General features: G+C 36.1%; 1 protein-coding gene across 3 annotated transcripts; it reads right to left on the bottom strand.

Moving 5' to 3' along the window:
- Positions 1-256: 256 nt before the first annotated feature.
- AKNAD1 (AKNA domain containing 1) lies at positions 257-12,324 on the bottom strand. Of its 3 annotated transcripts, none has more exons than XM_068199642.1 (15): positions 12,248-12,324; positions 10,614-11,773; positions 9,426-9,555; positions 9,172-9,323; positions 9,008-9,067; positions 8,389-8,522; positions 7,918-8,044; positions 7,091-7,254; positions 5,710-5,795; positions 4,627-4,746; positions 4,430-4,540; positions 3,525-3,606; positions 2,575-2,722; positions 1,870-1,938; positions 257-567 (listed from the first exon to the last, which is right to left on the bottom strand). In XM_068199642.1, the coding sequence occupies exons 2-15, from the start codon at positions 11,694-11,696 to the stop codon at positions 487-489; spliced, it is 2,547 nt and encodes an 848-aa protein (XP_068055743.1). In that variant the 5' UTR covers positions 11,697-11,773; positions 12,248-12,324; the 3' UTR covers positions 257-486. The 3 variants fall into 3 exon arrangements, with proteins under 3 accessions (XP_068055743.1, XP_068055742.1, XP_068055744.1); XM_068199641.1 differs by lacking the exon at positions 12,248-12,324 and adding an exon at positions 9,870-9,929 and having other exon boundaries at positions 10,614-12,217; XM_068199643.1 differs by lacking the exon at positions 257-567 and having other exon boundaries at positions 1,043-1,938.

The raw sequence follows: 12,324 nt of genomic DNA, 5'->3' as shown, positions 1-12,324 counted from the left end.
GCTACATGTGGGCCCAGCAATTGGTCTTTAAAGTTGAATCTGGAAATCTGGACAAGATTCAGAAATTACTAAGGAAAATCAAAGGTATGGAGCAATCTTCATTCCAAGAATGACTAGACCAGCATCCTGATCAAGGGTGAAAAAAGATGAGGGTGGAGTGTGTGGTGGGAGCCTCGAAAACCCTGTTAGTGTTCAGACTGAAGGGTTGTCTTCCTATTCAGTGTGTGGAGTGACAGGTGAAACCTGCAGCTGTCAAATCAGAACAAAAGGACCTTGAGCATCTGAGATGCCATGCAGTAATGACATGCTCTTAATTGTTATATGGGGAAAAAATCCTCAACGTAAGACATGTATTTATAGGGCTGATAAGTATAAATGTTACTGCTGATGTGAAAGGATTCTGGGATTTCAGTTTACTAGAGGATGTTCTGAGGAATTTCACTTTGTGATTGTCTTTTCAATCTGATCTTTCCTAGGCAGTTGCTGTCAGACACAGGACAGCAGGTGCAGGGATCCGGGATAAACAAAAGGTTCAGAACAAGCTGTTCTTGTGATGTTGAGAGATTTCTGTGAAAGAGATGAATCTTTTTTTTAATTGCATCTAGGAAGCTGCAGCAATTACTTAATTTAATAAGTTCATTTGCAAATAATGGCGACATTCCAAACATTAAACTAAATAAAGCAAAACCAGGGATAATAAGGAGAGGCAAATGAAGTTATAAGGATATACAGTAAGAGGCTAAGGAGGAAAAGAGTTGAATGGTATTGTTGGCTGTGAAGAACAAGGGCTGGAAGAAGCCCTGAAAAAAGCCATTGACTCAGGCTAGTGAGTAAGTGGCACATGGCAGTGAGTTTAGCAATCACTGCTTGTGTGAACAGAGTCTGGATTATTTCTGTGTCCTCCACTGATGAAATTGCTCAGGTTTGCCTAAAAATGACTGTCCTTTTTAAGGAATGCACTGGCATTTCTAATTTGGTTTTCATCACTCCTTATGTACTTTGCCTTCAGTGAGTAGCATTCCTGATAAAACAAGGCTGTTAAACTGCTTGCCTTTAATCACTGCAGTTAAATGGGTGTTAGAAGGAAAATAATAGATGACTTTTCTTCGCTCACTGAATTTATACAGTATTTAAAAATTTTCCAGCCTACTTATCATCAGCTAAAATGTCAAAGCCAGATATATCTGACAAATTAAGGACATCAAATTGAAGGAACCAATTTAATTGTTACAAATACATAAACAACAAATGGTATAATTCAGTCATTGCAACATTCAAGGATGTTTCTTAAAAACAAACAACTCTTAAGGTAGGGCACTCTGAAACCAAAATAATTCCAAATGTTGATTATAACTTGATATGCTAACATGTTTACTTCTAGATGTCTCAGGTATAGAGGCTGTTTTCTCTTGGTGTAATTAAGCAGCTGCTGTTGAAATGTGAGAAGAAATGGTATGTAGTAATGACTGAGATTTATTCTCACACTTGGGGGTGGGGGGAAATCCTAGTCAGAAAGTTGATTTTGCTTGTTTATGCCGTTTTTTATAAAGCTGTCTTAAGTGAATACTTAGAGAAGGCATCTGTACACAGTAATGGGGATTAGCCAGCCTACTGAAGACTTTCAGTAGAATTATTAAATTGTTTTACAGTTCTAAGACTGAGTGTAAACATGGAGTACCTATGTGCTCTGGTTTGGTTTAGTACCAATAGGTACAGAACAGCTGACTTTTTCATGTTTGTGTTCATAATTTGATTTTTGCAGAGATACTAACGCTTCAGTATCAACCAACAGAACAATACAGCATTTGAACTAGATAATTAAAACTGGTTTCTTTTAACTTCAGCTAGATCTTCTGAAACCGCTTGTACCATTCGCTCTGTAGCTTTCTTCAAACTGTTTGCTGTCTCTATGGCATGATCCAGAGTAGAACTTAAGACCTGTTGGAAATAATAAAATGCAGCCGTAGTGAAGGCAAATGTATACATAGGTACTGGAAAAAGGTGATGTTTAAGATTTTGTTCATGATTTTCACTCTCAATATGTGTTGAGAAGTAAAAATTGAGTCGTGATAGACTGCTCTAGGATTCAAGTTGGAAGTACCTGTTAATTATTTCTCTCTGTGATCATGTATTCATTTGAACTGAGTGATATTTATACTTTTCTATTGTATCAGCTCCAGTGTGTGGTGCATGTTTTTGGTACTGAGAAGGCTTTCTTGAGATTTGATAGTGGGTAGCTCTCAAAACCTCTGTCTAGGCTGTTTCTAGGCTAGGCTTTGTTTCAGTATATGAAAGACAATTCTAGAGGTAAGATCCAGAGCAGTTTTTTGGTCTATTTCACCATTTATACAGGGACCGAGTTGCACAATAAGCCTGTACATACCTATATGAAGAAATATAGTAACATATAAGCCAAAATGCTTGGGGTTTGAACTCCCTCTAGTCTTACCCTCAAATGCACTACACATGCTTAGACTGTAATCAGCTTGCTAAGAATGGGCTACAGTGCCATGATGTATGGAGGTAATCCTTTCAAGAAAGATGTGTGGCTTTTAATTTTCACAAAAGTCTTACATTTGCATAGGGATTGTTGGCATTTGTGTCTCTGATGTTAATTGCAGATTTTCTTTGGGCAGACTTCTTACTGGGTATGTATTGATGTGAAAGGATAATTTTACCATATGTGCTTGAACAGCAGGTATTGGCAGCCACAAAGGGTTTCCTAAAGATAAAATATATGGAATAAAATACAATTTAAATGAGAAAAGAACTACTAAACTATGAATCACATACATACACCTTGATAGCACTCGGTTGCAAGTTAATTTTATGGTGAGTAGAATTTTCCATTGAATTGTAAAGCACAGTCCATTATTTTTGTTCTATCTGCATTGCAATAAGACAGAAAATATTCTAGGATACAGAGTAAGAAAATTTCTCATAATAGCAGCACTCTGCTGCTGCTGTAACTTTCTATGCCACTGATTCTCAAGTGCAGCTGCTGTACTTCCAGGCAATTACTGCTATTGAATAAAGCTGTCAAAAAATACTGTGACAAAACTTGTTTGCATTTCAGTCTAGTCTGTGCTACTGTTAGGATTCCATTTTGTTTCTGTCTCATGGTGTAATTTAATGTTAACAACAATTAAAATTACTAAACAATCCTCTATAAGGATTATTACTTAGAGAAGTAGTTGGTAGCAAACAGAACTGCGTCCTAATAATACAGGCCTGCTTTTGAATCTTTGAATGGGAACATCTTAAAGTGATTTTTGTTTCATTACTAAATGTGTTAGCTAAAGAAGTTACATTTTTACTCTTCGTTATATTAGGAGTGAAGAACTAATCTAAGAATTGTTTACACATGTTCAAGTAAATAATTTCACTAAAGAGTGAAATTCTAATATACAACATGCACTGCAAAAGATAAAATATTATTCCTGCTTATGATACCTGGTGTGTTTTTTCCATGCTGAATCTTCATCAGTGGGGTTTTCTGTTAGACATTTATTGCTACAGCTTACCTTTCGCTAAGTCTGGTTACAACTTCACCTGGCTGCTTGGGTTTTTGAGCCTTTTGAGTGGAGATTCTCTTCTGTGAATAAGCTGGAGTTGTTGAGGCCATGTGTAAAACAAAAAAAAAAGTAATTTTCTGTGTATTTTAACTTTTTTTCCTCTTTAGCATGAATTAAAGATAAGTAACTATCACTGCTGAATAAAACTTCAATATGTTTAACGTTTTTTGTAAATGAGGACAGATTAACCTTTTTGTGTTTGCTCTTGAGTTTAGTTGGCAAATGGAATGCAGATTTATATTCAATTTCATCCAGTGAAAGAGTGCAGTGGAGAAGTGTAGAATAGTCAGTGTCATAATCCTAATAATGAATACTACTTTGATTTGTAGTTTCACAGGCTTGCTAGAGACAAACAGCTAATTTATGCTTTCTTCTTGAGGAAATTTTATATTTTTCTTTAAGCAATTTTTTCTTAAGCTAGAGAGAGAGCCTAAGTGACTTTAAAAGGTTCATGTTCAGATGATTTAATTTTTTAAAATTAGGCTCCCCTTGACTTTGCTGCATGTCACACAGTATGAGGGTAGAGCTGGAATTTTCTTTAGTACTTGTTTATACTACATTAGGTAATGGGTGGCACTATAAAAGTTGGCACAGTAATGCCTAATTTTCATATCCTTTCATGTGGCTCTGCAAAATGAGATATTCCTGCTGTAAATGAAATATGGAAGGGATTCCACCCCTAAAGAACCAGAGAGAGTTAAATCTGTCATGCATGGAGATTAAACTTGACCAGGTGTGTAAAAGTTGGATTTACAGTGCTAATGACTGCTTATAATAAATTAAATTTAGCCTGGTATGTGCAGTGTGGCTTTCTTCCCCTTAAGAGCTGGCCTGTGTTTGTTAATCATACTTACAGGATGAAACAGAGCTTCTTTTTCTACATAGGGTACAAGACTGAGCAGACTCTTTGTAATTCCTGAGTTTTACTTGATCTCTGCTTCCCCTGGGGCATCTGCATCTAAGTCCTGGAAACACAGACATGTAAGTTTAGAAAAACAAAACTATAAGCAATATTTCCTTGTAGATGTTCATAGTTTTGCAATTACTGTACCTTGTCTCTCTCCACATAATCTCATATTTAATGATTTGTAACTTAGACTGTCACAGCTGACAAGGTCCTTGCTTTGTGAATTATAAGAATCACAGGCTGAGAAATCTTCTGAATCGCTGCCTAAAATTCAAAAAATAAGTTAAAAGGGTCTGAAATATGAGACGCTTTGGCTAATATACTCAGGTAATGATTTGGCTTTCAGCACTGTAATTTCAGAGCCTTTTGCTGCCATCAGTGCCACTGCAATTTGAGGAAATACTTTTCACCCCCAGGAGAGTGGGGATTGAGTTAAAGATTAGCTTTCAGCCCTGTCTGCAAGCTTTGAATGGAGTTTTCTGGTAGTGCTTATTTTCAGACCAAGAATTGTTGGGTTTTTTTTCTTTACTGAAGTTCTCCATGTCCCTGTCCATAGTGTTATGGGAACAGTGCAGCATAATAGGAATGGGATGAGAATTTGAGCAGTTCTAGTATGGCACTGCTTTAATTATTGCACCAACCGGTACAAACAATAATCCCACTGTATTATATTAAATTAAAGGGATATCACAGAAAAGCCAAGGACAACTGATAGACAAAAGGTAAGAAAACCTGCATATTCAGACTTAAAACTGCATGTAGGACAGCTCATGCTGTTCTCTTTATAGAGTAATTCAGGTTGGACAGGACTTCTGGAGGTCATCTGATTCTGTCCCCTCTCAAAGCAGGCCCAATTGAAATGAAGTTGCTTAGAACCCTGTCCAGTTGAGTTCTGAATATCTCTGAGAATGGAGATGCCACAGCCTCCCTAGAGTGAACTGTTTCAGTGTTTGACCGAGTTAGAAATCTTTCATTCATATCTGACTGAAAATTGCATTGCAACATGTCTGTTGCCTCTTCATCTGTCACTGAGAGTTCCACACTGAATTGGACCTGGTCTTATTTTTTTTAGTTTCCTTTTTATTCTTAGTGTTTTGTGCTCTGCTAAGCAGCAGCATCTGTTAAAACTACAATTTTCATGTTGAGACATAAAAGGAACATATTTATTCACAGGATTCCCTAGCAGGTTTAAGCAAGTTCTGATCTTTGTATGCCCTCATGACTTACTCAGGTTGGTATCTGATAAATCAGTTGGTTTTCTCTGCACGAAGGGTGGCGATGTTCCAGTTTTTCCTTCCTGGATGTCTGTATTTCTTTGAGCATGAAAACAGAATATTTTAATTGTATCTTAGTATTTCTATGATGAGACTTACAAACATCTTATACTAATGATTGATTAATTCTTAATTGAGAAGAAATCAGATTTATTCACAGAAAGAGCTTGTGCCAGTTATCTGAAAAAGTGGTAAGAAGAAGTTCAGTGATTAACCAGTTGAAAAATAATGAACCCTTTAGTTAAAGGATACATTCTGACAAAAGCACCCTGACTTCCCACAACTGTTAAAAATGTTTAAAAGTAGAGATCTTGATAATCCTATATTGGAATAGTAGTATGAAATCTTAGATACATCCATCTGTTACCACTGATAGTGTTTTGATACAACATACATTAAATATGATCTGGTGTCTTAGTAACTTTGAGCTGTTACTAATGCTTTCATTTAATGCCTTTAGATAATTAGAAGAATATTTGAGATGTACCTTCTGAGAGAAAAAGAACAAAGTTCCTTGTTTGAGTCATTTGATGTATATTTTTAACTTCGGGTGTACAGAATCACCAAGTTTATTTGGAAAATTTTCTGCCTGTTCATTAATGTAATAATCAGAAGATTGAACTAATAGTATTTCAATGACAGAAAAAAGTGGAAGCTAGGTGAGTTTTACTAGGCAATTTTAACACCTGCTCTGTAAAATAATCTGGCAAAATTAGGTTAATATAATATGACTGCTCTATGCTGCATGCGTTCTTTTCCCAGAAGCTCTGCTTCTGTACTAGAACTTAGTTTGGTTCTCTTTTTTTAACCTTAGATTGCTTAAGGGGGGGACCACTTATTTTATTTTTCTCATCTCATTGAGATGTTTAACACCTATAAAATTCTTCCCAGGAGGGTGGAGATGGTATTTTGAGATTTCATAAGGTTTTGATCATTAATTACGTAAGGAACTGCATCCCTCCCTTTTCTTGTTTAATTGAGAATAGCACACAAATATTGGCAAATTATCTTTTACTGGCACTGTACTCTGACTAGCTATTCACATCTGGAATTTGTGTGGCTGTCATGAATTTTATACAGAAATATGATTTAACTCCTAGGTGAAAGTGATGGTGGTGTTCTGGCTTCAGGAAATGCTTTCAGACTGAGAAAGGTAGGAAGACCAAGCTATGAGGAATTCTTAGATATGCAGTTATAAAATTCTGTACAGTTTTTATTCTGGAAATACTAATGTTGCATTTCAGATTTCAGTCATCCTAATTTTCTTATTCAGCAATTAATTTTACGTGTATTTTTATAAAAACTTCAACAGCTATTTCCAAGTTTTCACTTACATGTGTAGACAAAGATTGCACTTCTTGCCTTCTAAAGAAAGTTGATTTGCTGGTGGGATTACATCAGTTGTCTGGCTTCTTTCTCTGTTATGCTTCTTGTGAAAAAATGGAGTTTCAGTACCTCTAATTTGTGGAAGATCAGCAGTGCTTGATACTGCCAAGCTCTGTACAAAATAACAAAGCATAGACACAGGAGTACACGGGCCTTGCATTGCAAGGAACGACTCCTACCAAACACCATCTCCTCAGGCTCTCTTACCATTTTTCTCTGAAGCCCAAGTTTCCTAAAACATTGGTTTTGAAAGCATTTGTTGAGACCTACCTGTAGATTTGTAGAAGACAGTAAGATTTTTTTTGGGGGGAGTGTGTATGTGTATTTATGATCTGGGGGAAACTCAGTTTTCTTAGGATTAAACTCAATTTTCTCTAGCACAATACTGTTTGGTCTTCTACTAACACTGCAGCTTAAGATCTTGGACAAAGTCATCTTGGACAAAGTAATTTTTCCTCCCATGAAATGATAGTGATTAATTCCCCAAAACAGCTTTGCAGAAGTTAAATTAGCTACTCATATTTTCTTACTGTGAAATACTTTTGGAACTGGAACATTCAGTATAGTTTTGTTTTTATATGTAGGTTTCTGTTACAGTTAATTACATATTATGAAGTTAATATTTCATTAAAAATATGTTCTTTTGAAGTAAAGTGCTATCTAAAACATCATGCTCTTACTTGAGGAGAACATACAATCCCACACCTGCACTTAGATTCTCAAGACTTGCATCAATAAAATAGAATATCTATAGTGTTTATTAAAAGTCAGTTACCTCACAGAAAGACTGGGCAGATTCATAGGAAGTCAGTAACGATGACAGGCTGCCTTTGCTGCCATCAATTTGTTCCTGAATGTCTTCAAGCAGCATACCAAGTCTGAATATTCCTCCTTCCACCCTTCTAAATCCAATCACAACTCACAGTTACTTAAAACTCTTTAAGTGGTCTTTTATTTCTTACCATGATAACCATAGTTGACATTGCAGTACGATCCCCATAAGATAAAAAAATAAAATGTATGGAATTGTCGGTGTCCCTTTTAAGTATTTGAATTAATCAAATAGATATCCCAATTACAAGTAGCATATATAAAGCCCAAGGTGAATTTTGGCCAAAAAACTTACAGTTTATCACATTAAGATAATATATTCACTTCAGAAAAACTCTGATGGATAAATAAAGCAAAATCTGTATGACAGTCAAAGAAAATATACTGATGTACTACTTAGCACTTCTCTTCTAACCTCTCAGGATCAAACTCTCCAAGGTTGATAGGCTTGTCCTTGTAGTTCTGCAGCTGTAAGTTGTAGTGCTCTTCTCTAGCTTTTAAATAATTTCTTTCCAAGGCATCAAGGTATCTTTTCAGTTGATTTAATGCCTTCATCAATAAGAAATAATTTAATACAAAATGTCATGATAACTTAGCAGAAGTAGCTATCACTATGTCTTGCTATGTAAGCCAGATGTTATTTGCAGTGCTGTTGGGAAGAATTTTGCTAGTTCTCTGAATTGAAACAGGACTGCATATTGTATATTCACCTAATACTCTGTGCTGCTTTATTATGTCCAAATAAAATAATAAAAATTATGTCTGAACTAATGCCCTACATATCAAAATTCCTAACTTATATGGCAACTTCAGGGCTTTTATTAATAGATTTAAGTCAGAATCCTTAAAAGATTAAAGAATTTGTCCACCTACTGAACACATTCATTTTTGCATCCTAATCTCGTACCTTCATTCTGAATTGAGAAGAGTAAATATCCATTTCAGGTAAGCATCAAGAATTTTGCCAGAAAATTGTAAGTCTACAGCCATTTAAAATGCATTTCAGATTGCTCAAAATACGTAAATTAATTTACCAGATATTTGTCTTGTAGAAAGAGTGTTTCATGGATCATATGCTTAGAAAAATCTTCCACCTTCAAGACAAAATATTAGACTTAATTATTATATTTAAACAAATTTGCTAAGAGTATGGAATTTGAACATCAGTGCCAAGTAAATGTTGAAACAGAGATCTTACTTTCTTAGTCAGTTGCTCTGTCTGATCCTTTAGTATTTGAGACATCTTTTCTCCTAGTGTTAGTTCTGGCAGTGAATCAGAAGGATTTAGATACTGTGCTTTTACTGTCCCAGCTGCTGGTAGTGCTGATGCTGCTGTTCCAGGCTGCAGTCCTATAGCATACAAGGTAAGATTGATCAATTGCAATTTTGGCCCAAAAATGTAATCAAATTACATTAAATAGTCATTTGCATAGCTACTGTAACTTTATTTACTTGCTTTAAGCAAACCATGTGTAGGTTGTACAGGGACAGGAGCACGTAATGTGATGACGTCAGGTGGTGTCCCAGTGTGTCCTGAGGAAATGGCAATGTTGGCATTTCTAAAGCCTGACTGAGGAAGTATCTGTTAAAATGAGAACCTTCATTATAGATACAATGTATAGAACAGTTATGGACCTTGACAAAAAACTTTAATTCAAAATACAAAATATTAATGAAATGTTTTTTATAACAGTTCCATTTCATTTTCCGAGTTGGCGGATGTATAAAGTGTCTAATTGTATAAATACTTAAAATACTTCTCTGTGTTGTGAAAATATAGAGGATTTGTATAAATGGGAAATGCAATATGAAGGTGACAACATATTTTTTAGGGATAGTCATAGTCCTAGAGGTGAAGAAGAATGATTTCAAAAAGAAGTATTTTGAGAGATTTACCTTAGGATTAAATCTCAGATGGTCAGTATGATTCTGGATGTCAGCATGCTGTGTCAGCATCTCATTTGCAGCCAGGAAATAATAGGGAAAAATATTAAAACTTGTATCGCAGGCAATTTACTAAGATGTAAATCTAGGAACAGAATTAAGAACCTGTAAAACCCAGTGAGTGAGCTCCATGTCAGGGCATGAAATTGAGCAGTGGTTATCTAATTACTAACAAGCTTTAAAATAAATTCACAACAGTAAGAGAAATACTGCTGTTGAAAAAATCCTTTAGAAAGAATAGACTTGTCAATAAATACAGTCTCAGTAGCTGAAGAGTGTTAGGTGTGAAAAAAGGCAAAGGTGTCTTAACATGGGCAGAGTAAAAAATAGAATGTGTTGTTCTTGAAAATGTATTTGAAGTAATTTTCATGAATTTAAACATTTAACACTAGAAATAACACTTTATAGTGGATTTCCTAATGATTTCATAAGATGCTTTATCACAAACAGTGCTCCAGTGTTAAATACTGTAGCATTAAATAATACTCAGCCTTTAAATAATTGGTAATGACAGTTCTGTATAAAGTCAGTTTCACAAACTTTATTTGTAAAAGTAGTTTTTGAGTCAGATGATGTACTCACTGATACCTACAGAGTGCCTATAGAGTTAGTCATGTTAGATTTTATGGGATAATATCTTCTTACAATAAATCACTCTTACCCAGTATGAAGAATTTCTTCAAGCATCCTAATTACCTGTAGCTGTTGCAGCAGTTCTGAAATACTCCTTTCTTCTTGATTCTCTACTTCACCAGAATTGAAGTAATTCTTATTTTCCAAAATGTTGTTCACAGTTACTGATTTACTTTGCAAAATTGGAAAGGGTTTTGCTCTCTCAGTTGAAGGAACTGAGGTCATATTGTCAGGTTTTTTTGGTGCTTCTGAAGCAAATTCAGAGAAGTCAGGAAGGCAGTAGTGAGCTTGCCCTTGGCCATATTTGAGCTCACAAGGTGAAACTGTTCTCTTAAACAGGGCTCTCTCATCTGTCATGTTTTGAAAGGTGTGTGTATCTCCAGTCTCATTAATCAGTTGTGAATATTCTGGTCTGCACCCACACTGACCAGAAGAAAAAACAGGTTTCTTTGAAACAGATCTATTTCCATTTAACAAGTTTCCATTTCTGTCACAAGCCTTTACTTCTTCATGCTTTTCTAAGGGATACTCCTCGGAGCTCGCTGCCCATTGTTCATACACTAAAGAGCCTTTGCTGTGTTCTGAAGGCTCAGGTTTGCTCCCAGTGTCATCGATACTTTCAGTAAAGGACACCTCTGGTATTGTCTCACACTCAATTAAGTGGCATGTGCTTAGTAATTCCTCCCTAGGAAAATGACGCAGGAGGACCTTGGACATCTTGGAGGCAGTTACATGTTCTTCACTGTCTGGTTTACTGGAACTACCAACAGGTAATTCCTTCTGAAAGGAAGCTTCGTTTCCAGGCATTTCAGTTGGAACTCCAGTTGTTCCTCTGGTGCCTCTGTGCTGACTGGAGACTTCTTCAGGCTCTAGAGGAGTTTCATAATCAACTGCTGCTTTTATGTTTTTGTTCTTTTCAGAACAGGCGAAGTTTAAAATACCAGAAATATCTTTTGTACAACTACGGGCATTCAAATTATCTGAATTATTGTTGTATTTACAGCTTATTCCTATATCTCCATCATAAACTAAGTAATCATCTTCCTCTTCAGTTGCATCTGTGCTACAGTCTAATGCATCCAAAAATGAATTATTCATTTGGGCTTTCATCCAGTCTGACACTTTGCACTTTTTTGTAGTCTTCATATCCAGTTTATGTAGAACATCAATGCCATTGCTTTGCCAGTTGTGGACAGAGCTTTTATTATTGCATGGATCAAAATCTGGAATATATGGTTGTTATTTTATACTGCAATATACATGACAATAATACCTAGTTATCTATATACTTAATATTTAATTATCTCCCTACTGTAGCTTTTTTAGAACATTCCTACTGGTATGGATGCTTCCCTGCTTTCACTAGTGTTAAGTCTGCTGGAGGAAATAAGACACAAATGACAAAAGCATCGGGAACAGCAGCCGCTGCCAGCTACCTGTCCTTGCTTATTTATCCGGCTGTAGTCGTAAAGACAAAAAAACTTGGTAAAAGAGCCACGAGTGGTACTAGAGTTCAACCTCAGGCTGAAAAAACCCAAACAAATCCCCCAACCCCTTCCCCCCCACTCTAAAGCGTTTCTTTAGCTTATGCTCTAGAGAAAGATCACAAACTTTTTTCCCAATTTACTTCTCGTCCCTGTGCATCCAATAAAATGTAGTTAAGGAGCAGCCCAGCATCCTGAAATGCATTGTTTCACCTGCTCTGCAGTCGCTCGAGGCGGCGGAGGCGAGCGTGCAGGCTCGCTCTGCTCCGGGCAGCAGCGCGGCCGTGCCC

This window comes from Anomalospiza imberbis, chromosome 9, assembly GCF_031753505.1.
Source record: "Anomalospiza imberbis isolate Cuckoo-Finch-1a 21T00152 chromosome 9, ASM3175350v1, whole genome shotgun sequence".
Taxonomy (NCBI): domain Eukaryota; kingdom Metazoa; phylum Chordata; class Aves; order Passeriformes; family Viduidae; genus Anomalospiza; species Anomalospiza imberbis.
This window is presented reverse-complemented; position numbering and strand designations above follow the sequence as displayed.

Bases quoted from the DNA above. Each gene is read 5' to 3' on its own strand.
- AKNAD1 (XM_068199641.1), bottom strand. From the start codon at position 11,696: ATGAAGACTACAAAAAAGTGCAAAGTGTCAGACTGGATGAAAGCCCAA. The intron at 9,068-9,171 runs GTAAGATCTCTG...TTTGTCTTGAAG, and splicing joins CAGAGCAACTGACTAAGAAA to GTGGAAGATTTTTCTAAGCA. The intron at 1,939-2,574 runs GTAAGACTTTTG...TATTTCCAACAG, and splicing joins CCAACAATCCCTATGCAAAT to GTCTTAAGTTCTACTCTGGA.